This window comes from Cavia porcellus, unplaced genomic scaffold, assembly GCF_034190915.1.
Source record: "Cavia porcellus strain 051 isolate PalLab524CR breed Dunkin Hartley unplaced genomic scaffold, mCavPor4.1 scaffold_30, whole genome shotgun sequence".
NCBI lineage: Eukaryota > Metazoa > Chordata > Mammalia > Rodentia > Caviidae > Cavia > Cavia porcellus.
This window is the reverse complement of record NW_026947513.1, coordinates 26895695-26921880: the sequence shown is the minus strand read 5'-3', so window position 1 is coordinate 26921880 and position 26186 is coordinate 26895695. Positions and strand designations below refer to the sequence as shown.

The 26186-nt window shown below is 39.4% G+C and overlaps 2 protein-coding genes across 4 annotated transcripts in view; one reads left to right on the top strand and one right to left on the bottom strand.

The window, feature by feature from the left end:
- Corin (corin, serine peptidase) overlaps positions 1-1516 on the top strand; it is a 266984-nt gene extending 265468 nt beyond the window's left edge. For both annotated transcript variants that reach the window (XM_063240622.1, XM_013154236.2), the window contains one exon: positions 87-1516. In XM_063240622.1, the coding sequence (XP_063096692.1) occupies positions 87-326 (240 nt within the window). In that variant the 3' untranslated portion in view covers positions 327-1516. The remainder of the gene's footprint in view (positions 1-86) is intronic.
- Positions 1517-2959: 1443 nt separating this feature from the next.
- Atp10d (ATPase phospholipid transporting 10D (putative)) overlaps positions 2960-26186 on the bottom strand; it is an 88584-nt gene continuing 65357 nt past the window's right edge. For both annotated transcript variants that reach the window (XM_003471567.5, XM_063240621.1), the window contains exons 16-23: positions 23813-24122; positions 21507-21583; positions 20789-20914; positions 17812-18012; positions 13298-13378; positions 12040-12144; positions 8083-8270; positions 2960-4870 (exon numbers count right to left, since the gene is read on the bottom strand). In XM_003471567.5, coding sequence (XP_003471615.2) covers positions 4534-4870; positions 8083-8270; positions 12040-12144; positions 13298-13378; positions 17812-18012; positions 20789-20914; positions 21507-21583; positions 23813-24122 — 1425 coding nt within the window. In that variant the 3' untranslated portion in view covers positions 2960-4533. The remainder of the gene's footprint in view (positions 4871-8082; positions 8271-12039; positions 12145-13297; positions 13379-17811; positions 18013-20788; positions 20915-21506; positions 21584-23812; positions 24123-26186) is intronic.

The following is a 26186-nucleotide window of genomic DNA, read 5'->3' as shown; positions in this document are numbered from 1 at the left end:
TTTGGCTTTATTGTATCCTCAGGGCCACAGGGTGTGACCAGGGCTCGGAAATCCCAGTGACTAATGGCTACTGCTCTTCCTCACAGGGTGACAGTGGTGGACCTCTTGTTTGTGAGCAGCCTGGAGGACAGTGGACACTGTTTGGGTTAACTTCATGGGGCTCCATCTGCTTCTCCAAAGTCCTGGGTCCTGGAGTGTATAGCAACGTGTCCTACTTCGTCGGATGGATTGAGAAGCAAATATACATCCAGACCTTTCTCCCACGGAAGCCAAAGGCTGATCAGAGCCCTCTGCCAGCAGCACAGAGAGAGAATGGCCGGGCCTGAGATGAGCTCCCTGTGGAAGCTGGAAGGAGCCACTTCATCTGGACAGGAAGCTCCAAGTGGACTGGGAATTTTAGTTTGCTTCAGACCAATTTTATTCAATTTTCCCCCCAACGTTTTTGTTAATTTAAAATTTTATGAAAAGCTTAAAAACAAAAGCAGAGTGGGTGTTTTCTTCTGCCAGCTCTAACCTTGACTGCAGCATGAAATTACAGATCAACTCTGTAGAGATTTAAAATATGCAGCCCTTAAATTTAACAGGTTACAAAAAGTTCCCTTTTGTTCTGTCCTGGAAGGAACACCAACCCAGGCTGATGGAACTCCCGTTTCTGTTTCTCAACCACAGCAGCTTAGGTGAAAATTTCAGCATTACCAGTGATGACTGGCTCTTGATTTACAATTTATGTCTGTACTCTTCTGAAATTTGCATAGGTCAGAGAATTTATGAAAGAAAGCGAGGGAAAAAGTAGCATCCATTTAGGTAACTGAAATCACAACATATGTGCCAAGCTCTCTAGACACTAACCCTGAAATAACAATTCTGTCCATTCTGGATTTAAATCAAGTTTGTAATTTTAGAGGAAAGCTCTGTAGTTCTTTCCCCATTTCTGGAGCTTTTCTTATCAGCTCGTTGAGATTTCAACAATTAGGTCAATATTCATGGAGAATATTTTGTCCTGTCTGTGTTAAAAGGAAATAGAGATTAAAGTTTATCAAAGGAGAACCTGCTCTAGATTGAAGAGATGCAGTTGTTTTTAAAAGAAAATTACAATCATCACTCCAAATTAAATATGACAATTTTGTTTTCCGGTGTCCATCTATAGCAATAAAGTCATAGAAATATATTTCAAAGCACAGAGACATTTCACAAAGTGACACACTTCGTAATTTCCCCCTAACTATGTCTAACATCTGGTGTTGCCCTTCCTTCTCACTGATAATTAAAAACAAAATCTTAAAAGTTGCTTTTAAACATTAGGACACTTTACATAAATCAATTTCTGAAGCAATTAGTGGTTAGAAGTCTTGTTGGCTACGAAAAACTTCGAGGCACAAATCTTCAGAGATACCTAATTTAATTAGTTAGATGGCTACTTCGCAACATGCCTTTTGGACATGCAGAATTCGCTACTAATCTCCACCAGCAACCTGGACTGCCTCGGCATTCCAAATAAAGACTACCTGCAATTTTATGCGTGTAGTTTTGTATACACCTTTTGTATACATCTTTTCTATGTGCAGACATATTTTTAAATTCAGAAAGTTGTTTTGACACTTACTTTCCATGTTACTCATCTTCTGTCTCATAGTTTTTATAAGCCTAGAGAGTGTGTGAAATCCCACCACTGAACTATGGTCACATGTATGAAAGTTGTCAGTTTTATTGTAGTTGTAGGCACCCGCTTAATGTAACAACTTTTAGCTTCGCTTAACTTGTGTTCAGTGAAATGTACATATTGTACTTATTTTAAATAATTCTGAATACAGATAACGTGTTACTATCTTTTTGTATGAATATGGAACCAGGAAGTTGCTCATTCCTGTCACCGCATGCTGATGCCAGGTTTCCCACCAACTATTTGTCCCGTATCTTGACTCTCAAAAGTACTTGTTCTTTTAGACAATCACTGGCTCTTTTGTTAATCTGAAATTAAGACATTGTTAATGGATTCAAATTAATCATTGTCCAATGAAAACTTTAGCCCTGGTAAAAGCAAATGAACCTTTAATATCAAGAGTATGTTTTGAGAACTGATTCAATTCTTTCATAAATGTTTTGGAGAGGTAACAAAATTATGTCCCCAAATGTATACAATTATTTTTTTAGCTCAGAAGAGCAAAGATATATTACTTTATCACCCAAAATTTGGTGAAAGATGAAATAGATCACATTGGCTTGGGTAATTTTATGTAAATGAATTATTTTCTTATGCAACCCTTTAAAAGTTTAATACAAGCCAAAAACCTCTTCAGCCTAGGAGCCAGATGTTTCAGAATTCAGAATTTTCTGAATTAAAAAAATAGTTTAATACATAGTAATAAAATACATTAACATTTTTGTTTCAAAGAATAATTACATGAAGTATATAAATAACCTCACACTTGTTCAGGACATTGAGTTTGTAAATAATTTGTGAAAAATTTTCCAGTTTTCAGAGTCCTGAGGATTTTGAAATTATAGATGTAAGATTGTAGCCCCATAACATGAATACTCAATATGTTCCTTTATTCACATATGGAGATAACTCATGTCTCAAAAGCTGATCTTTGGCGTATTCATTTTGGCTTATTCTTTTAATCTTCACAATATGATTTTTTTTTTTTTTTGGTGTGGTTTTTTGGAGACAGGGTCTAGCTATCCTGTTTGGGCTGGCCTTGAGCTCATTTTGTAGCCCAGGCTGTTCTCTAACTCTCTACAATCCTCCTGCCTCAGCCTGCCAAGTGCTGGGATTATAGTGCCAGCTACTATGAGGATCCCAGATGATACTACATCAATGATTTTTCTCCATTAAAAAAGGCTGAGACAATATTCTGCAAATGCTGTGATTTGATCCTTTTCCTTGTAAGTTCCAGAACCCATTATAGTTGGAGTCAGTCTGTGTTTACAGAACAAATGACAGCTTTTCAGTCCACACTATTTATTAAATAGTTTATTTACAAAATTCTTAAGGAAGCAGAAGGCCCTTCCATTAGCCGTGTGGCATTTTAAAAGTTCCACAACTCAGTCAGTATAAAAGATGATTTACAGTAATAACAGAAGATTACAAAAACAATGTTGGACCAGAACAGTGGGCAGCATGTTCCAAATTAAACCCTGAGAATAACTGTTTAATGGTAATAAGACCCTGATGTGGCCACTGGACGTTAGCATGGCGTTTCATGAAAGGGATTCTCCTTGTCTGGTGACTGGTGACAGCTTTCTGATAGAATTTTAAAATAACTTCAACATGAATATTTGATTTTATTATAACATGTGGCTTTACTTGCATAAAATAGTTTCTTGGTTCCAAGGAAAGCCAGTTTATATGATTTGTAACAGCTGTAAACGTGTTATAGACATTCCAGTCAAATGGCATTAAAAAACAAGTTTTTCTAAGAAGGTCAGGGAAACTCCCCTGAGAAAAATCTGTATTAATCTCAATCCATATTTCACTTTTTCAAAGGCCACAACACTAGAAAAATTATTGGGGGTTGCAAAAACGAAGCCTTTAGTTTTGAAGGTTGTTTTGAAACTGTCTCATTTTGAGGAAGCTATTTTTTAGAATACAGGAAATTGCCTTATGGATGGGCGGTAGGCATGGCTGATTCTGCCCGCCCTATGGCTTCTGTTTCCCAATTGACCACAACTGCACAGAGGGAGACCTCATGAGAGCTCTTTTCTTAAGGATTATAGAGGAACAATTCCTGAACAATAGCATCCCTCCTTCCCTTTCCTTACTGAAGTTCCACTTCAAATACTGAAATGAGCGGAGAGGTATGCTTAAAATCTCCCACCAGAAGGCTGAAGATATCCTTCCAGAGGAAATAAAAAGCTATTGATAATCACTAACTACATTTTCAAGAGTTTACTTATTACTGTATTTTACCATTGCTGTTGAAGAGCTGTTAGAATTTATCTGTAAATTATCCATTTATAATATACATTCATATGGAAATTTCCTTTGAGTCCTAATTTTTCAATCTAATTTGTTCTTAGTTGTTTCTGAGACAGCATCTTATTATGTAGCCCAGGCTGGCCTCAAACTCATGATCTTCCTGCTTCAGCCTCCTGAGCTCTGAGATTATAGGTATGCACCAGCACTCCTAGCTAATTTAAAAAATGCTAATGGGAGCCTGCTTTCTTAAAGCATTTCCTGAGAATATGAGAGCTCCTAGTAAAAATAAATGAATCTCAAACAAATCCTTGCGACAATATTTGCATTTCTAAGTCAATTAAAATGCTTTTATAAAATCCAAACATTTCATAAGAGCATTTGATTCTGACTTAAATATTTGACTTTTCTCACTCTGTTAGGTCAAATTGTATTCCTCTTTTACGACTATCTATACAAACATGCAATAATGGTCATCATGTCAGCTTGCCAAGCGGTAAGATGCTCACATTCCTTACGGAAAGCTGTAAATCATCTTTGCCTGACAGAGGTGCTATTTCCGAATCCTTTCAAATTTGAAAGAACAGTTGCATCTCAACAGGGGTAACCTGGCTTTTTCATATTTTAGGTATTTTAGGTTCAATTCCGTCTGAGGCCTCAGCTGCAGAGTAGCCTGAATCCAAAGCAGTTTCACAGAGAGGCACATCTCCTTGCTCGGCTGCACAGGAAGTCCCTGACTTCACTGCGAGAGCCGCAGAATGGCCAGCCACGGGTCTCCTTCCTGACTTGCCAGTGGATTGGTCTGCACACTTGGAGGTCACCTGGTTCTTCTTTCCAGCCCCTCTCCATTTCTTAAGCGCTTCAGCCCTTTCCTCTGGCGTCAGTCTGTCCAGGTGCTGAGCTCTCAGAACTGAAGATGGAAACAGAGATCCCTGAAGAATTCGGTATGTAAACCTAGGTGAAAAGGAACATCGCAGGATTAAATTCGGCTCCAATGCACGATAAGATCCACAAAAATTACCAATTAGAAAAAGTAAAAGAACAGAGTGGCCATTTGGCTCCTGAAGTTAGGGAGTTGGGTAAGTGAACTACAAAATGCAGATAAAAAAATACTAAATAAACTAATATTTGTAAAGCACTTAAAAATAGGGCCCTACAAGTGCTTGGTAAATAAAAATAAGGTCCGTGAGAGGACATCTATCAACAGTTGCCACATTACAGGCTTACTGTTTGGTTAAATGAGATAATACACATAAACCACGCAGTGTTGCACTTACTCAGGATTCAAAAAGCATTAGCTCTAGTTCCTGTAGCTACTGTAACAGGTTACCCCAAAATTGTTTCTTCTAGAATAAGCTGGTAGTTGTTCTACCAAGTAATATTCTCAAAAAAAAAAAAAGTATGAGTCCCCTATGAATGTCATGAACTTCATGCCATCAGTAACGAGGACCCCCCCCCCCCCATCTTTCTTGTGCTGCTGAGATGGTGAAGGGACCCAGGGCTCACAGACCTAATCTCTTGAGCACTTTGCAAAAATGCTGTGCACCTATCCTGGTGGCCCTCTCTCTAGAACACAACCTTAGCAACCTCTTCAAAGGAGCAACTTTTACAATTTGGACAGGCTGCAAATGTCCTAAAGCTCATTTTGTTTAGCTTAAGAATTTTTCTCTCAATTACTTACTTTCCTCTCACCGTTTACTGTAAACAATGAAAATAAACCAGGCTACACCTTTAACACTGCTTAGAAATCACCTCAGACAAATATCTAAGTTCACTTATCTAACAATATCTAAGCTCACTTGTTTATAAATTCTGTTTATACATCATTATATGTAGGACATAGTTCAGCTAAGCTTTCTGTCACTATATTTCAAAGACATTCTTTCTTCAAATTTCCAGTGCAAGTCCACTTTTTTTCTGAGTTCTCACACACTGTGCATTTAACAGTCATTTCTAGCAACATCCTATTTATGGCATATCTGTTCTCTAAGGTGACACAGGCTTTCTCTACTATGCTCCACACTTTTCTTTGCATAAAGTTTATATTCCTCCAACAGTCTGGTTAAGGACGTCTAGGATTTTCCTATCATGTGTCTCAAAATCCCTTCAGCTTCTGCCCAACTCTTAACAGCCACTTCCACATTGCTCAGTTCTATATCATTTTTCTAGGACAGCTGAAACAAATTCTCACCAACTTGGTAAGCTTAGACCAACAAAAGTGTACTCCTTCACAGCCATGGAAGCCAAGAATTTTGAAGTCAATTTCCAGGGCTGAAATGAAGGTACTGGAAAGGTCAGTCTCTCTCTGACTTTTCAGAGAGAGACTCAAAGAAATAACCCAGCCCGTGCTTCTTCCAACTGTAGTGTTTCCTTTTTCCTGTGTCAAATGTCCTTCTGCTTCTCCCTCTTAAGGACATGCGTGCTTGCATTCAGGAACCACCTGCATAATTCAGGGTAATGTCCATACCTCAAGATCTACAATTTAATCACTTCTGCAAAACTCCCCTTTTTGCCACAGAAGGTAAAATTCAGGTTATATGGATCATAGCATGAGTGTCTTTTAGGCAGGGGGTCACTTATCAGCCTACCTCAACAATTAGATAGACATATACTGATGATGATAAGCTTTTTAAGGACATAACACTTCAAGTAATTGCTTCTTTGCAAATTCTACAGATTCATCTTGTCAACTTTTAATCTGAAACAGGTAATAGCAATGAGCACCAGAGACATCTATAGTTTAACAGTGGTGTTGTTAAGCATACAACCATAGCCAACACAGAGTGACTTATGGATCATCTTACACATTTCTAGCAAAGACATGCACTAGCATCAGAGGCTCTGAACTCACCTTCTGATGCTGTTATGGACTGGGGTTGGTAAACCTTTCCTGTAAAGGCCCAGATAGCAATAATTTAGGCTTGGGAAGACAGACAGTCTCTATTGGGACTATTTGACTATGCTACTCTAGTGCAAAAGTGGCCATAAATGATATGTAAAATAAATGAACATGGATAAGTTTAATAAAACTTTATTTACAAACACAAGTAGCAGAACAGATTTGGCCTATGAACTCTATTAGAGAATAAGACAAACTCCCGGTTTTGATTCTTATATCACACTTCGAAAAGGTAGAATAATTATTTTAGTGTTTTTAGCCAAACACATTTTATAAAACTACAGAGGAAAAGCCCTGTATTCAAGAGCCTGTGCATTAAAAATTCACATATTTTTCTTAGTTATTTCCATCTCATATGATATTAAAAATCAGGTTAAACCATGAGGGAAGAATAATTGTCAGCCAGGAAGAGATGCTGTATGGTATTCAGTGCTTCCAGACAGCAGGACAGTAGTTTCCAGATTGTTGCTTATCGTTCAGCATCTCCCCCCCCCCCCGACCTTTTAGAAGCCTCTGTATTTTAGCCACATAGCTGGATTCTGGGTTTCAAACGGAAAAAAATAAAGACAATCTATTCTTTATTTCCTCTCTTTTCCCTTCTTGTGGGCAGCGGTTGGCAAGGATGTAGATATACTAATGAGAAGCCATCCTCAATAATTCAGCTGAATTCTGTTATGGTTTGAATGTGTTTCCCCCAAAACCATGAAATTTAACAGCCACTGTAATAGTATTAAGAGATGGGAGCTGTACGATGGGATTAGGCCAGGAGGGTAAAATGGCCCTTCCACTTTCTACCATGAATATGTAATTCAAGGGGACTTCTTGGAGTGAGAATCAAAAGGCTGGTGGTACCTTGACCTTGGACTTTCCAGCCTCCAGAACTGTAAGCCAGTGCATTTCTCCATGTACGTTTCCTGGTGTGTGGTGCTGTGTTGTACCATAAATAGATCAAGACAAGGACTTGAGATGGCCCAGCAAAAAGATAGAGGAAGGCATCTAGGTCCTTGGATGACTTTATGAAACAAAGCTTCCCTAGCTCTGTGAGCTGGCTACAGAGTAGAATTTTTCATAAGAGCAATACAAATCTAGTCTGTTTAAGTTCTTTTCTTTTCCTTTCTTGTGAAAGAATTACAACCATTATTTTACCCCGTACGAAGACTGATTGGGCCACTACTAAACAGTAGTCTACCATCCATCTCAGGGTTGCTTCAAGAACTCTATACCTACGATTCTATGTGCTGTTTTGAGGACTACACAAATACCATACCTGGGCAGAAGGGCAATACAGGTGGTGAGGATACACACTAAGTAGAATACTGGATCCAGCATATGGTCTTGCATGATCCAGTAGGGGTTGGATGGTGGATTGCAGGTTATACACATAGCTCCAAAGGCCAAGCTAAACAAGAAATACGACAAGATGCTGCCAGTGATCACCAGCACGTGGATCCAGGTCTGCAGGACAAGAAGGGCAGGGAAATGAGCACTCAGTGATGGAGTAAAGCAGCCAGCCAAACCTGCCGTGTTAGAGAGGCAACATGTCCCAATACTTACCAGAGTGAGTAGTGAACCTCAGGAAACAAAACACAGAAGAGGTAAGACAAAGTGTCTTTCACAAACAACTTGTGTGTCTGTCTGAATTCTGCGAAACTAAATCAAGGACCAAAAAGTAATCCTGTTGACAACTTATTCTGTACTGTCCACGAACTAGGTGGCATCCAGATTTCCTTTATCTTGTTATTTATATAGCCACTCATTAGTCTGTTTCTTCATTAAGATAATGTCTCAACCTAGTGATCTTCAAATATTTAGTCTTTCACATACATGTTAAGGGTGCTCACCAATAAGCTCATACCTGTCCCCTATTTCGTTTCTGAATGGCTCGCATTTTGCTTTTCGCTTAGAATTAAGTGTGACCCTGTGATGGGCTCTGACCAGTGAAATAAGAGTGGGAAGGGATATGCAGGTTTATTTGTTATCTCCTTTCCTTCCATGCATATCAAGAAGCTGCCTTTGGAGAGATTCCAGGGAGAACGGCTATAAGACACAGCTCGGTCACTGAGATACCCTTCAGATAATAATTGCTTCTAGAGCTATCTGGAATATCAGTCAAGTTTACACGAACAAGAAATAAATCTTTCTGTGTGACACTATAATCTGGCCGCTTACCTATCCATGTGCAGCTTGCAACATTATTTTTCTGAAGACCAGTTCACTAATTTAAATAGCATAATTTAGAAAGAAAAAGAGATCACTACTTTAAATGTAGTATTATTTGTAATGCTAACGCTGAGTTTGGGGATGGGTGTGTCACTGTTATAAAGAGAAATTAGTAGAAGTTGTAATAAAACACAACAGCACCAGACTTTCTCTTTTACATAATCAGAAGTATGAAAAGACAATCAGCTTCACGTCATATGGTTGGTATTCATTATTCATGCAGTATGCAGAAACACCTAAAATCACAATGCATACTATTGGTGGCACATGTCACACCTTTTAGGGAAATTCTGTCTTTATTAATCTTTTTATTTTGGGGGCTACAATTTTCTTTTCTCTCTATTTTTCCTTTTGGTACCAGAGATCCAACTCACGACCTCATGCTTGCCAGGCAGGTATTTATGCCGCTGAGCTAAATCCCTGGTCCTAGGGGGGCTACAATTTTCAAACGAGATCCAATTTTCCCTTTTTTTTTGGTCCTAATCTTGTGATGTTCTCCCTACAGTAGAGGTTTTCACAAGAATCACGAAGACTGCCTGTTGGTGAATGATGCAAACTGTTCAGAAAATGTTGGCTAACTCCGTAAGACCATGGTGTCTCTAAAACAATGATCTCTTTCTATTGTTTCTTCAATGTCCTTCCTTTTCTCGGAGTCCCATGGCTCCAACATTTGTCTTAAAATATGCTGCTGGCAGAAGTGACTTCAAAAATTTATGCACACATTTAAATGAATTGATATTATAAAGTCAACGTCAAGGAACACTGGGCAAAAACAGACTGGGAAGTAGGGGTGGCCACGAGGCGATGAGGAACAAGCCTCACATACTCAGAACGGTGACCCCTACACACAAGGGAACATCGGAGGCCAGCAGCTCTGCCGTAAGAAAGGATTTTCTCATAATGGATCTTCTCTTAGCTGTTTTCTTTTGCTAGTTTTCACTCTGCTTCTTCTTAGAGAGGATTCGGAGTGTTGTGCCCAGTCTTGATAACGTATGACCCCCATCCAAAGCCTGTGACTGAATCCAGAGCCACAGGATTTCATCCCCAGGGACTAGGCCTGGGGTACAAGGAAGCATGATCAGAAAGAGGAGGATGGGAGCCAGGTCAGACTGGAGTGGCAGCCTGCCCAGCCCGTCCTTTCGTTTCCATTCCTGGGCTCTTCAGAGACCTTATGGCTCTTTAGGGACTCTTTGTTTCGATTTATTTAGTTTCATAATGTTTCTACTTGCTCAAATTAGTCAGACTAGATTGTGGTTGCTTCTAATGTATGAACCCCAATCAACACAATATAATGTTTAAGTTCCTCTGGAACACTGATGTCAGAGCCTATCACAGGCACATCTTCAGGTGTTAACTAAAAATATCTCTTCAACTGCTTAGAAATTAAGTAGCTATTAAAATAAGACCAAATATTTCGGTTCTAGTGTTCCATTTAGTAACCAGTCTGTTATTTGAGTATTTTCATTTTGGGCTCGTTGGGTTTGCACAGATGATTAGGTATAAAACAAATGATGCCAAAAATAAATATTCTACCCTGCTTTAGAAGTTGTTAATGATAACTTGATATAGTTGCATATATTTTATATCCTAACTTCATCTATTTTCTGCTTGAAACCTTCATTACTACAGGAGTAAATCTGTACCAACACTGGTTAATTATTTGTATACTCAAAAATGTTTTGAATACCTGGTATGTACCAGTCTTGTTTTTGACACTAGTACACAATAATGAACAAAGTAGGCATGAACTCCGCCCTTTCAGAGATTATAATGCAAACATGAATCAGATAATCACATAATTAAATGAGTATTTATGCATTACTGTTAGACCTGTGGATTTAAGAGAAGACCAAGAAATGACAGGTGATCAGGAAAGGGCTCTAGAGGAAAACACAGTATTTGTTGAAATTTAAAGTGACCTAAAATAACATTTGAAGTGAGTAAAATCCATGGATATGAGGGGGAACTAAGAATATTTTCATTAGAAGATAAGCCATATGCCACAGCCTATATGTGACAGTAAATTCAATTTATCTGAGTAGTTTACAAGGGAAATAATGTGATTCTGGTTCCTGAATAACTGGAAATGAGGTTGGAGTCAGAAGTAAAGGCATCAGTGTATGAGGTATATTACGGTTTGCATCTAAATATCCCCCCAAAGCCTCATGAGGTCGTAGGACTTTTTTGGAAGTGATGAATCTTAAGTGTGTGATTGATTTGTAGTGCAATCCCAGGATTAAGGGTAGTGGTATGAAGGGTGGGTGACCGCTGGATCAGTCCACTGACTGGCTGGCACCACCTTAATCCCGTCAGACTGGATCCAATACCAGGGACAGAAAGGGGTTCGTCTTGCCCTTTCTCTTGTTGCTTTTGCTGTCTTCTGCTGCCATGAACTGCTGCCCCTCTGCCACACGCTCCCCCTGCCTTGGAGCTGGCTGATTATGGACAGAAACCTCTACAAACTGTGAGCTAAATAAACCTTTCCCCAATTAACCTATAGTGTCGGGTATTTCACCTCAGCAATGAGAGAAAAGAAAGTAGGATAAGGCCTTAGAGATTGTCTTACAGTTTTAGAGTTTATTCCAACTACAAGGGGAAACTACTGAAGGGTTCTGTCCAAGGATCCATAACAGCAGCAAAGATAAAGGCATACAAGCATCACTTACTAAACACACTATTGGAAGGTTGTGGCACAGAGTGTCTTTTTCATTTTAGCCGAAAGGCAACAGTTTGGTCTTGAAAACTGCTGGTTATAGAAGGGTAATTACTGTGCCCACTTTACTCACACCTCCTTGAGCTGTCCACTATGAACACCTTCCCCAGGAAAACCTCCACCTCAGCAAAATGACACTGGATGATCCCCACAAACAGCACGAGTCAGTGTTCTTCTCCAGAATCAGGATTCTTCTCATCAACATTTATTTTGTGGGCGTGGAGGGTTTGGCAGAAGACATTTCCCAAGCATAGAGTTTCAGGCTATCTCGAAGGCATGAAAACCACTCACCAAACTCTTGCTTTCGATGATCAGGTGGAAGAGGATGATGAACAGAGCAGCTGTGTTCAGGGGGTTTCCAAATGTAAAGATGTCAATGTCTGAGCCCTGGTAAGTCTACAAGGAGACGATAACAAGAGGTGAGTGGAGGGTGCCGCACACTCAGTAGTGTGAGTCACCCCACTTTATCTCTCACACAGCTAAGGCTTGAGTCTCTTCTACAGTGTTCCTATGAGGTGGTCATTCAGAGAAATAAATGTTTCCAGAGAAGAGATCCTGCCCTTACATAGGCAAGCCTTCTAATACGTGAACTTTTCAGTTGGAATTCCTCTTTATTATGAGTGATAATTCATCTTTTTGGAAGCTTTTACTCATACTTCCCCCTCTTTAAGACATAATAAATATCAAATTTGTTATGCTTAATAAATCTTGGAAGCAGCTATTATAGCTCCTGTAAGGTTACACCTTTCCTAAGTAAATATTTTCTCCTATATGTCTTCAAGTCCTTAAACCATGCCTCCCATGTCACAATTCTCTAATCTTTTGTCATCTTCTGACTATACTTCAGGCTGCTTGTCTATGTTCTTCTTCAAGTGCAGCATAGCCAGAATATTCTAGTGAGGCCAATTCAAGTGATGTAAACGTGGACTGAAATTATTGCCTTTTTTATTCTTCATATTGTACTTTTGCTATTTACCACCATGATCAAACATGTTGTTTTCTTCTGGGAAGAGCTGCATGTGGACAGGCAGACACACTATGCTGCTCTGTACTTGTTATTAGTGTAAATTTTGAAAATTAATTTTTATAAATTCTTTGGTTGTATTGTCCCATTCTTTACATGTGAAATAATTTTTTGTATAAAACTTGTAAATTTTAACAATAGTTTTGGAAACTACACAGAGGAGCTTAAATTTAATATCTGGATGTCATGTGGGGAGAATTACTTCAACATTCACTAATCAAAGCTCTCATTTTTTGATTTCACTTTTCTGATTTTTGACTAATTATATGATTGGAGATTTAATTTTACTCTATTCATTGACAAAAATTATTAAGTAGCTCAGGATTAACAAGAAACCCAAGACAGGCATAACTAGACATTAATCTATCATCTACCATATGTGGGGAGATGGTTATACTTTAGTCAATTAATAATCAATTTGACTATGTGAGAAATCCACCTTCTGTAGGCTGGCACTGCAGGCAAAGTATAAATAAACACCCATGATTCATCAGTATCACATACTTTGCATGAGTGATGACTTACAAAGTAAGGCACAAAGAAACAGACCAGGCTTTGGTAAAAGGCATCCAACAAAGTGATCCAGAAGGTGAGGGGTAAGTACGCCTGGAAACCAAACACACATCAGGGAAGGAACAACGTTAGTCTGGTCAAAGCGAAGTGAAAATCAACATAAATCAGTACAAAGTTTTCTTTTCTGACACTCCCTGTCTTCATTCTTCCACTCATTAAACAGGAGGAACCTGTCAACAGTCGTGGAAGAATGAAAATAAAGGCGGGTTCACAACTGAATGTAGAAAAGACAGTCCTTCAATGAATTCTTATTCAACTCATTGGAACCATTTAAATTCTAACCTTACCTTATCGTTATCCTATTTTTCATCTGTTTGTTTGGTTTTTCTTCTTCTTCTTCTTTTTTATTTTGTGTGTGTGTGTGTCAGGAATTGAATCCAGGCCAACCATTTGCTGTACTACTGAGAATTACACCATCAGCCTCTTTTGGATCCATTTTAAATCCACCTGAAGTGAGGCTAGTAGTAACTTTTCATTTCCCATCACCAGAAAGAACAATTACCAAAACTTCTCCAAATCCACCCATTTCCTCTCACACTTCTCCCTTGTGTCAGTTCACATCAACTCTCTAACGGATACGGGAGCCATCTAACTGCTTTCTTTGCTCTCACTCAATATAATCGCCCCTTACCAGCCAGATTTTCAAAAATCTCAATCAGTTCATGTCATCTTCCTAATTATCGAGTTGATTCTTTTCAGTCACATGGAAGACTTCCAACTTAGTTTTCAGTATAATCTGAGTGCCTTTCCACAACCTACAAGGTCATGTATGGTGTGCTTGTGAAATATCTCAGCAGGGTAACTTACCCATCAACACAGATTTTCCCTGGATGGCGAACATTCTTTCCTCAAGGATTCACCTCCGCTATTCTCCCTGCCAGGATAGTTCCTTCCTGTCCACCCTTAGGTTAAACACCACTTCTCATGGTGGCACCCAGGCTGAACGTTACTCCCATTCAATCACTATTGGGGCATCCTTTCATAGCATTCTTCAAAATCAGAAACAATTTTATGTGTTCACCTGGTGATTTTCTGCTTATCTCAACTGAATGCAACCTTCATAGAGTAAGACTTTGACTTCACTTCAAATGATTAAATAGTGGTTAGCACAAATAAAATAGCCAACAAGTATTTACTGAGTTAGTAAGCAATCCTACAACATCATGTGTGCTATACTGCTTCCTACCCCGACCTTATAGAAAAATACCAAGTAGATATACTCAAGTCAAATGATCAAAATTGGATTCTCAATCAAGACCCAACTCTGACTGTGTAGGAATATGTATGAGGAATTGTGGGGCTGAATTTAGAACTCAAAGCAAAGAGTACCATGACTTATTAGGGAAGTGTGCCATAAACAAAAATGGAAACATATGTATCATATTCTTCAGCTAGTCTTTTCTTAACATGTTCATTTTAGCCTTATTGTCTTTCAAAAGCAGAAAAGACACTTTCTTTCTTGAAAATGTCTGTTTCCTAAGAACAAAGCACTACAAACATACAAATTCTTTTACATATGCTTCCATTCTTCAGAAGACTATACTATTTACATGTTTCCTTCATCTCTTTGATCTTTAGGAAATCAAAGGAATAAAAATTCATCATTCCCAGTCTATTTTTCCCTGTATCTTCTTTTATTTCATATTTCCTAACTGGAAATGCTGATGGAATATTCTCTTTCTTCATCCAAGTGTCCATAAAACCCACAGAAAGCATGTATAGTGGAAAACAATGTCAGAGACAAAGAGGTAATCAAGTGGCCCCGAGAAGAAAGGATGATTTGGAGATAAGTTAGAATGTAAGTTCATATATCTGGGGCTATAGAAGTTGCTGGAAAACTATGTTGAAAAGGTAAAAAAGCACAATTCACCCATATTCACATGCATGAGAAGGAAAAAAGAGAATGTATCCAGGACGAGATAAACTGAAGACAAGAATTAACTCAGGGGACATCTTGGAAACTGAGAGGAAAAATGTGAACATGAAGTAAAAGCCAGAGAAGGAGACTGTGTGAGGGATGATCGACAGTTAATAAGCCATTGCTTCTGGAAAGGAATCTTCTGCCTTCCAGAGCCGTCTCACTCAGGGGAGAGAGATTCTGTACCCTGAGAGAATATATTCTACAGGACCAAAGACAGAAAATGACCTAACCATAAAATAATGTACTTGGAGGCCAAGTTCAAAAACAGGACAAATTCTGGAAGGTAAAGTCAATAGTCACGTGCTGAGAATCTGTCCTCTACTATGTTCTATAACACTGGCTAGCTCAGTAGGATGATGTGTACAAAGAAATGATAACAGGGGTTAACAATGGGGAACAGTGATCTCATCCTCCTGAGGATAAGATAAGCTACCACCTTCAGTGTACTCAAATGGGCTTTTAAAACATTAGTGTAAAAAGTTTGACTGAAAGTCTCTCCTCTACTCCTCTTTCCCCACTGGACTTGGAACCCTTCAGTGATATCAAGCACACATTCCTGCATCTTGGCCTTGAACTTTCAGCCTGTCTAGAGTCTGTGTAGTTTCCCTATATGAATGGATTGGATATTATTAAAGGATTATAAGAATTTCTTCTTCCTGCAAACGGAAAATGTAGCTTTTCTGTGTTGGCTATTTCTGGTAGCTAAAGACTCTAAATCATTCTTCATCACAGAAAGTTGGCTCAAGCAAAGATAAAGTTAGTCTGATAAAAGTAAATGCACCATTGAAAATACTGAGAGCTTAATGTGGCTGGAAATTCTACATGTATTATCTTTGTTGATTCTCATATCATATCCATAAATAAATGGAAGCTCAAGGAAGTTTAAGGACTTAACAAGGTCACACATCAAAGGACCCAACTGAAAATCCTGGCTAACCATAACACCTTGGTCCTGATATACGTGGCTCTGTGTCCTTAGACTAGCAAGTGGAGTCTAACACATGAATTTCTTAAGATGAGTCCCATTATGGTTTTCTAGTACCACTGGGGAGGATGCTCTTCCTCAATCCTGTCTGTATAGTTCAGTTCTGTTCCTGGGTATCATTCCATACCTGGTGTCTTGGTTACATGGAAAACAGGGCAAAAGACATGTAACAAGAGAGACTCAAGGGTTAAAGCCAGGAAATTTACAGTGGCTTGAGGAATGACAGTGTTCTCTCACTATTACTGCTGGATTTTGTTAGGATTTAAGCCAATGTATTTCACTTTTTCATTAAGTCATTCTGAAATGGGCTCCCCGCCCCACTTCTTTCCTTTTTTTCTCCTTTCCTCTTCTATACTCCCCCCACCCCACCTTACAACTATTAGAACTCTAATAGTGAATCTTGTAATACTGAACAGATCCACTCAACTCTGTTCATTTAGTGGTGTCTAAGGCTCCAGGTCCCCCTCTGTCTTTTGGATTCTGAGGATGATTTTGTGATAGCACCTTGGATTTCTGGCTAATCAATATCCTGATGGGAAACATCAAAGTTCTTTCTGCAGCTTGGCATAAAGGTAGACAGCACGGACATGGGGATCAAGGTTCTCACAAGGTCTGTTTTCCTGATCTACAGAGTACAGAGTACAACAGTACCTGCTTATGGGGGTATTTTGAGAATTAGGGATTATGTATGTTATGCACTTAGGATAGTCCCAAGCATTACATAAATGAGTATCACTGCCACGTTAATGTTAGTTACTATTAATTTTATGAAAGACAAAGTTAGAGTATTTAGAGAGCCACCCCACCTAATTGGCTACACAATCCTCCATGTAACAAACAGTGTGTGACTGAAGCATTGAAAGAATATTGATAGAAGTAAATGCACCATTGAAAATCCTGAGAGCTTAATGTGGCTGGAAATTCTACATGCGTTATCTCTTTGAAATCAAAGCAGTGAAAATTCATTGTTTTCAGTCTATTTTTCCCTGCAGCTTGTTTAGGAATACATCCGAGGTTGATGCCAAGGACTCAAAGAGAAAGTCATTAAAATCACTACTATTTTGCATGACAGCAGGACCTAAAGAGTTCAGTGTGGCCTTTGGAAGCAGACTGAATGGGCTCAATGTCTGAATGTGCCATTTATTAGCTGTGAGATTCTTGGAAAATCACTTAATCCCTCTGAAATTCAAGTCCTTCATTTTAGAATGGGAACAATGCATGGTTCTGTCTCGAAGTGTTTCCTTAAAGATAAATGAGACAGAGAATGTTTACTAGTTAGCACAATATGTGGCACATGGGTTCAGTAAGTGCTACAGATCATTAGCTTTAAGGTCTCAAACACTGGACTCTTTAGTACACAAAAGCTTTCAAAGATTCATCTGTGTTCCTACTGGAGGCCAGTAACAGAGTGTTTGTCATGTGAATCTTGGAAAACAACATGATATTTCAAATAATTTTAAATAGTTCTGAGTATGCTGCAATATTTGGGCTGGGCTGACTAGAAGATGTACTGTCTTTGCCCATAGATGTGTATCTAAGAAATTTTGCTTTGGTACTTACCTCTGATTTCTGACCACTCTGATAAAGTTCAGGCAGTTGCAGGAGGGTATCTGCAGATACATCTTTTTCTAAAACACCATAAATGATGGGAGGAGCAGATGTGAAGAGGAGATTGAAGAAGATCAAAACCCAATAGTCAGTCATGGATGTTCCTGAGAATCCACAAAAGAACTGGTACCAAAAAAGGAGGTTCACATAGGCCTACGGACAGGAAGAAGGACATCCAGATTTTAGAGAGAGGACCTGATTTAGAGAGAACCCTGACCACCCATTCCATAGGCTGCATTTTGAGTTGTTGGACCTTAGCCTCTTCACAATTTTGCCACTTACCAAATGGAATATGTTACATTTTTTTCTGGGTAAACGTGTTTTTCCAGACTACTTGTTATATGGGCTGGTAGTGACCTAAGTGCTTTATAAATAATTCATTTAATCTTCATAATAACTGAGAATTACTGTTGTTCCCATCTTACATCGGAAGAAAAACTGAGTCCAATAGATGAGATGTGTGTGCATCCTCAAAATTCATACACCAGCTCTTAATCCCCCATGTGATGACATCAGGAGGTGAGGCCACTGGGAAGTAATTAAGTCACGATGGGATTAGTGCCTTGCCAAATGGACCAGAGAGAGTTCTTGCTTTCCTTTGCCATGTAAGGACAGCATGAGAAGAAGTGTGTAATTGGGAAGAGCACTGTCATTAACACCAGACACACTGGTACCACGATCTTGGATTTCCAGCCTCCACAATATAGTGAGAAATAAGTATCTGTTGTTTATAAGTCACCCACCTATGCTGCTTTGTCATGGTATCATGAATGGACTAAGACACTGAAGCACAAAGAGACTATGGATGGACCTTACTCAAACCTAGTGGAAAAGTCAGTGCTCTCACTAAGACATTTTAGCTCTAGATGGCACGGAGCAGGCACACTACAAACTTCATTCTCTTCTTTCTGTGTCCACCATTACTGCTGGGTTGTGGGACTGGATGCTATCAATGAAGTGGCCAACCATCCCAGTTTGCTTAGGGCTGAGGGTTTTCCCAGGCTATGGGGTCTCATGCTGAATTGGAACAGGACAAATGGTTGATTGTCCCGGACGCCAGCACAGGCCACATGGCAGGACACTGCACCTAAACTTTAAGCGACTTTGTTTCAAATTCCAGGAATACTTAATGATTATATGACTTCAAGGCATTTTCCTAACCTCTCTGAATTTTAGCTTCTTCCTGTGTAAAATGAGTATTAGAACATCTCAGATTAGAAAGTATTCATGACTTTGAAAGTATCTGTGGTGGATTAAAAGCTGGTAGTCAACTTTAACACCAGCTGAACTGAATCAGTGCGGTGCTGAGTGTAGATGCCCCACCTGAGGACTGTTGCCAGCATAAAGGGAGACCTGGAGAAGAAGAGTGGTGTTGTGAGTTCTCCTAAGTGAACGTTGTTATTTGGAGCTGTTGGTTCTCCTGCAGGAGCTTGTCATGCTGGCTTCCTGCTATAAATTCTGAATTCGGCTGTTCTTATTATTGGAGGGGCTCAGGATTTCATTGTCGCTGAGGATGGCTATGGTACTTTTTGGGGGAGCCCTGGTCCTTATTTTGAGTGTTGCTTCTTGGCTCCAGTATAGAACCCTCAACCTACTTGCACAGATCTTTCATCCTATTGGCATAGACTTTCTAGCTTCCACCACTGACCTTGGGCCTTCCCAGGGCAGATCTGTGAAACAGACTTGCAAGAGTCATTGTCATGGGCTCTGGGCCCCCAGTTGGTCTCGTGGGAGGCACTACCAAGAGATCTAGGCCCTCAGCTGGATTCTCTAGGTCTTTAGTGTGTAGACAGATTTCTTGCACTTTGTTTGTGTTTGACTCCTTGGGTGACTATAATAAATAATACTATAAATTATGTGTTCTGTATTATTTTGTTAACATGGCTCCTTTTTAAAAGTCATAGATCATGGCTTTGCCCAGAATCACAGAAACTGTACATCCCATATATTTTTATAAGGTATCTGAGATTTGTTAAACTTTGATTAACAATTAACTAACTTTGATTAGTTAAGTAATGAGAGCTTCCTAAAAAGGTCATTGTGTAGCAGGGAAAGAAATACTCCTGCACACACAGATCTCAGGTATACAAATACACACTGGGATATCTTAAAAATCACCTAATAATATTTTTCTTAAAGACAGTATTTAAATAAAATGATACAAATTTAAGTCTACTACTAACATGTTATCTATAGAATTTAAAGAGTAATCATAAGTTTGTCCTAAATTCATGGTGCTGTTACATAATCAGTCCACCGAGCATCCACCTGATTTTATAGACAAGAAGACTGAAATTCAAGTGAGATGCTCAAGATTAGAACACATATCTTCTAATACAATTCTACCTTTTAGGAGTTAAGTATGACAAAGTTCTGTTACCATCAAATAACTCCCAAGCACAAATAGATTTCACAGGATGGACAGAAATTCTTATACCTGTGAGTTCGAGCCAGCTATGGGCCATGACATTTTCCTGGGTTTTGATTTGTATCTGTCTTCGATATGCTATAGGACACACCAACTTGGGAAAAGCAGATTTTTTTTTTGTTGTTGTTATCACCAGTAAAATGGAAGCAAATCTTCTCATTTTCCACTGACAGCCTTAAAAATTTAATAATTCTGCTTGTCATGATCTTTCTATAAAAGGTCATAAATTGGATTTTAAATGAACCAGACAGGACTTAATTGAATTTAAACGCACAGGGAGTAGAAAATGCTAGCATTTGGACAAACCTAGCAACTTGCTGTCAGCAGTCTGAACACACACACTCTCAGATTATTTCTGGTAAGACAGCAGGATTGCTCCTGGCTATTCGCAGAACACCAATAAGTGAAGTGCGCTTAGCCTAAGACAATTTCTCTTCTTTCCTGATGCAACCAGCTGGGTGAGTAAGGGCAGGGGAGCAAAAATTCTCTGGAGTTACGTACCACATTCTTGTAGAAAAAGTAGAGAATCATGTTGGAAAGGCGCATGTAACACCAGTGCCCATGGACAAGAAGGAGTTTCCTGAGATGTCTGAACTGAGAAATGGCGAAGTCACTGGCCATCACAGCCTGCATAGACAGAGGGGAGAGAAGACCACCCTGGGCGATGGGACACAACAGAAGAGATGCAGCCTGCTATGGACAACTGGGCCAGAGCTATTTGCAAATTAGTCATATCTACCTTATAAGTAGATCCCCTCGCGCTCCATTAAAAAGAGAGGAAACACACACACACACACACACACATACACACACACACAGAGCAGCCACGTAAGTTCAGCTTTAATGAGTGGCCAGTTTTCATGGGAGGCCTAGCATTAACTACTGTTTCAAACTTCTCTTTGGAAACTACTCATGACGCAATTTTAGCAAATAGACTTTACCTAGAAAGCAGTAAAAAAACTCTCATCCTCTGCATTTCAAGATACTTTTTCTTCTTCTCAATAAAGAGAATATTAAGAAGTCATGGTTTCATATGACTTTTTATAATGTGTCAGTCAAAGTAGTATTGAATCTTTTTCATTTACCAAGACACTATAATATACAATTCTTGGAAAGCCTAAACCCCTCAGTCTAACTTCCCAGCCAGCAGTTTCTCCATATATAAAATCGCCTTTCTGATCACAGTCTCTGATACACTTTGTGCACAGCGTTTACACACCTGCATGCCTTCTTGGCCTGAGACCCCTATCCCAATGTCTGCCACTTGGATCATGCTTACATCATTGGCGCCGTCACCTACAAAGGCAAAAGAAAAGGTGAGAAACATAAGAGGGGTAAATTGTAAATTCTGTAAATTGACAGAGGCTGCTCAAGTGAACATTTAAATCCCTCAAGGTTCGCCCTCCTTCTCTAAAGTCCTAGAAGCTGCCTAAGCAGAAATTAAGTGTGACATCCCACTGTCATCTGGAAGGATTTCAAATTTGATACTGTCTTAAAATCCTTCGTGCTGTGGCACCTAGCCAGAATGATTTCCCTTGCTTATGCCATCCTGTTAACTTTCAGATATAACCTACTCCTATGCTATTCCACAGACATTTCTCTGTCTTTGTCGTAGTGCCTTCATCACCCCAACTCATTCTTGTTGGATTTCAATTCTTCTTCTCTCAGCTAGATGTCATTTCCTCTGGGAAATCCTTCTCATAGTCCCTTTAAATCCAAAGCTTCTAGTACCTCTCACACCCATGTGCATTATGGTTGCACATAGATTTTTTGGGTCTCCTTGAACACTGTACGCATCTCAAAAAGTATAACACTCCTGCTAGTAATAATCATAAGCTTTTCCCAAAGGCCCACTAACCACTCATTTGTCTTTTGGTGATAGCATCCTGATACTTCCTTGGGAATTCTGACTCTATGTGTTTTGTTAGAAGGAATCCAAATACTCATATGAAAATGACAGACCTGAAAATCATCTTCTATTCTCTGGCTGCAGTGGCTTTTTCAAAGATGAACATGACTCAATTAATACAAAATCCAAAAATTCTAGCCTCAATAACATCTGGATCTAGCAGCTTGAGTAATTCCTTTATTTACATGTGTATTGATAATTGAACAAAATTCCACCCTGCTTCATCTACACACTGGACTACTTCAGAATTTTATCTACTTCTCCATTTATGCCCATTCTGTAGTAGTCTTGTAGTACCAAGGTTCCAGTATTCACTAGACTTGTGGCTCACAGGCTGATATCTGCACCTAATTCCTCACTGCTAACCAGACTTTTGTTCTAGTCACCTACTTGACATCACTGTTCCCACATTTAATGGACTTTTCCAACTAAGTGAGTGGAATGGACTTTTCAAACTGACTCTCTTAGTAGAATCCTTTCTATCCTTTTATAAAACCTTGGTATTCCCTGTGACAGATCTTTCTCTCAGTAATATCATCAGTGAATGCCAGCAGCAATTTCTTCAAACCACGTCCATTGTGTGGCCATGTCCTACCACCTCCTCTGCTGCCATCTTGGACCAAACTACCATCAACTCTTGCTTCAGTTATTTCAATAGCCTCCCAACTGATCTCCTTAATTATGTATTTGTGGCTCCACAATTACTTTCATACAGTAGATAATGTGATCCCTTTAAATTCAAAGGAGACCATGAGCCCACCTCTGCTTAACATCTTCCATTTGCTTCCTCCACAACTTCATCATGGCCTCCAAGACCTTATGTAGTCTGGCCACCTGCCACTTCTTACCCTTCACTAACCTGCAGAAAACTACTCTTTGCTCCATCTCCTTTGGCTTCAGACATGCCAAGCATGGTCCACCTCATGACTTGTACTTTCACTGCTGTATATGCTAGATCCCACATGGGTCATTTTCATTTCCTTCAGGTCTCTACTCCCAGACAAACTCAGAAGGGAGACCCCTAAGAAACTGTATTTAAAATACCAACCTCTTCCAACAACCTCAATGTTTTACATCCTCTTTGCTCTGCTTTTTTCACTAACATTTGTCAGTATTTAATATCCTCTACATTTATGTTTTTTTTGTTGTTCTTTAATTTACACCATTCTACTTCATGTAAGCTCCTTAAGAAAAAGAACTTTGTTCATGTTATGTACTTTTTCATCTACATTCTCCAAAAAGCTATCTGGTACAAAAACTCAATAAGTATTTGCTGAGTAGAGAATTAGCCATGGACTTCAATTTATTTTTCTTGAAAGTAGATTCCTATGTTTTTCAGTTCTGTGATAAAGTATTTCACTCTACTTAAACCTGTGAATTTGGGAGTCTGATGTCACCCAAGGAATCCTGACTATTGTATTGCTTTCCATATCACACTGTTAACTGCTAATTCATTGCAGATGGTCAAATAAGTGATGAAAAAAGAGGAAAGGGGAAGACAAAGGTCTGGGAGGAAGGCAGACACAGTTGTAAACAGAAGAAAAGACAGACAGACAGATCTGCTTCCGGTGTGTGAAAAGGAGAAGCTGGGCTTGGCCCCACCCCACTTGACTCACCAATGGCTAGAGTCATCACCTGGAGATGGTTGCGAACCAGCTTCACCACCTGGCTCTTCTGCAGGGGCGTGGCTCGGCAGCAGACCACAGCGTGGCTCCAAGCAGTCAGCTCTAGGAACTGCCTCTGCAGACTCTCTTGCAAGACAAACTCCAGGGTGGTCCCAGTAATAATGAGTCCAGCCCGTTGTCCCGAGTTCTGGGTGATGCAAGGCTGAATGGAACCATTCTTTAATGATGCTTGCTCTGGAGAAGTTGGAGTTTTCCTCTGAAGTTCTTGCAAAATTATGTTCATCTGCACTTCACAGGCATCCTTGCAAGGAGAGGCAAGGGTTAGCTTTGGGGTTCTGTTAGAGAGCTGGCTAAAATTTTCATTGTCATTTGTTAGCAACTTCTGAATGGGGCAACCTTAGGCAGCAAATAGTTGGTTACTTTCAAAACAGTTCTTTTGCAGGGTTCCTGCGAATGCAGGGATGGGCTGGAGGACTAGGGCCACATCTCAGCAAGTTCTACAGCTGAGACGTGTGCATACAATATGAAACAATGGCTACTAACGGCAAAAAGTTGTTAGTGAGGGTAGATGCTCAGTAAATATTTCTTCAATTGGTCCTTTTAAATGCCTTCCAACAAAAACTGGGTATTCATAAATAAACCTCATAACACCACTGATTTCACTCTACAGAAGTTCTTTATTTTCCCTTCACAGAAATTTCTAAGTCAGTGTATGTAGCATATGTACTGCGCTTCTCAAAAATCCGGAAAGATTTTGAGTTTCTACCATGAAGAAATGATAAATATTTCCAAAGACATACACATTTAACCTGATTTAAACATTATACAATGTAAACCGGTATTGAAACATCACATAGCACAATGTGATGTTAGCTAATAAGTAGGTTTAATTTTAAAAAGCTATCAATTAAAAGGCAAAAAAAAAAAAGGTGAAAGACGAAAAGAGAAAACCAGTGTGAGCTATTTTAAAAGTTTAACAACAGGCAAACTGTGTCAGTGTACACAAACTGACCCCCCGCCCCGCTATATTATTTATTTCCTAGAGATAAAACAGTCTATGGCAGGATCTTTCAATCTTGGCACGGAGACATTTGAACCAGATAATTCTTGGCTCTGGGGTGCTGTCCTGTGTAATGTGGTATGCAGAAGCATCTTTGGCTCCTAGTCCTTAGATACCAGCGGTGACAATCAAAATGTCCCCAGATATTGCTAAGATCACTGCATATCCCTGTGTGAGGGGCAAAAAGTGATTTTATGTAACTGGACTAGGTTGTGTTGCACCCTGCTCTTCACAACAGAGTTCACAGTCTCTTATCACAGGTAAGAAAAGTATTTCGCTGGTAGGCATCCCTAGGAAGCCTGGGCCCACAGGCATCCGATACTGTGTCTGGTCTTATGTCTGCAGACTCAGGAACCATCTGAAAGAATGCTCACAGTGTCGAGATTTTCTCCTAGGGAAAGTTTTATTATTTTATCTTCTTCTTTATAGATTTCTATAGTTTGATATAGCTTGAATGTTTAATCATGACTATGCACTATAATTATAGTCAAGATAAAATGAAAACTTCATGTTAAAAAAAAATCTCTAAATCAAAATTAAACCGTAGTAACTGATTACCCTTCTTTTTTTTTCATATGAGTTCACTGGACCCCTCAGCAATTTATATTTTTCATTTAATACCTACGGCAATCCCATGACACGGATATTCCTCTCATACCGCAAGTGAGGAAGAAGACAGTCACCACGGTCACGTGGCTAGTGAAAGGCAGGCCAAGAATCTGTACCCTGGTTTTCCCAGCCACTTGGCCTATACCTTTTTTAGTGAGTAAAGTAACTAGAATTTTCTTGGACTCAGCCCCTGCCAATACAGGGTGCTGGCGAGCGGTGTTGGGTGCCTACGTCACAGATGACTGAGAAGAAGACCCTACTATGCACTGAATAAGGAAAACTCTCCTTCTCCAAAGTGGATGACCCAGCTTAGTGCTAATGGAGGCCTGATCATAAAAGCACAATTAACCAGGCTGGGCACTGGGTCACGATGTCAACCCAAAGGGACACTTTAGATTTCAGAGCTGACAAGCTGCTGTGATGCAATGATACCACTGGCTAAGTGTCACCATAGAGGAAGGAGGAGGAAAGCTTTCAAAGCACAATAAACAATATGCACAAATTGGGAAGGCTCTCACTACGCAAGGAATCTTCTGAAAAAAAATTAAAGGCTAATTTAAGTCATTGAAACATTTATGCTAGGATTTAGTGGCAGGAAAATTTGGTGAAAATTTAGGCTGGGTCTAAATCTCTAAACTTTCTCCTTTAAAAACAACTTTTGTCTTTTCTGTTCTTAGGAGCACTATTTAAGATTTA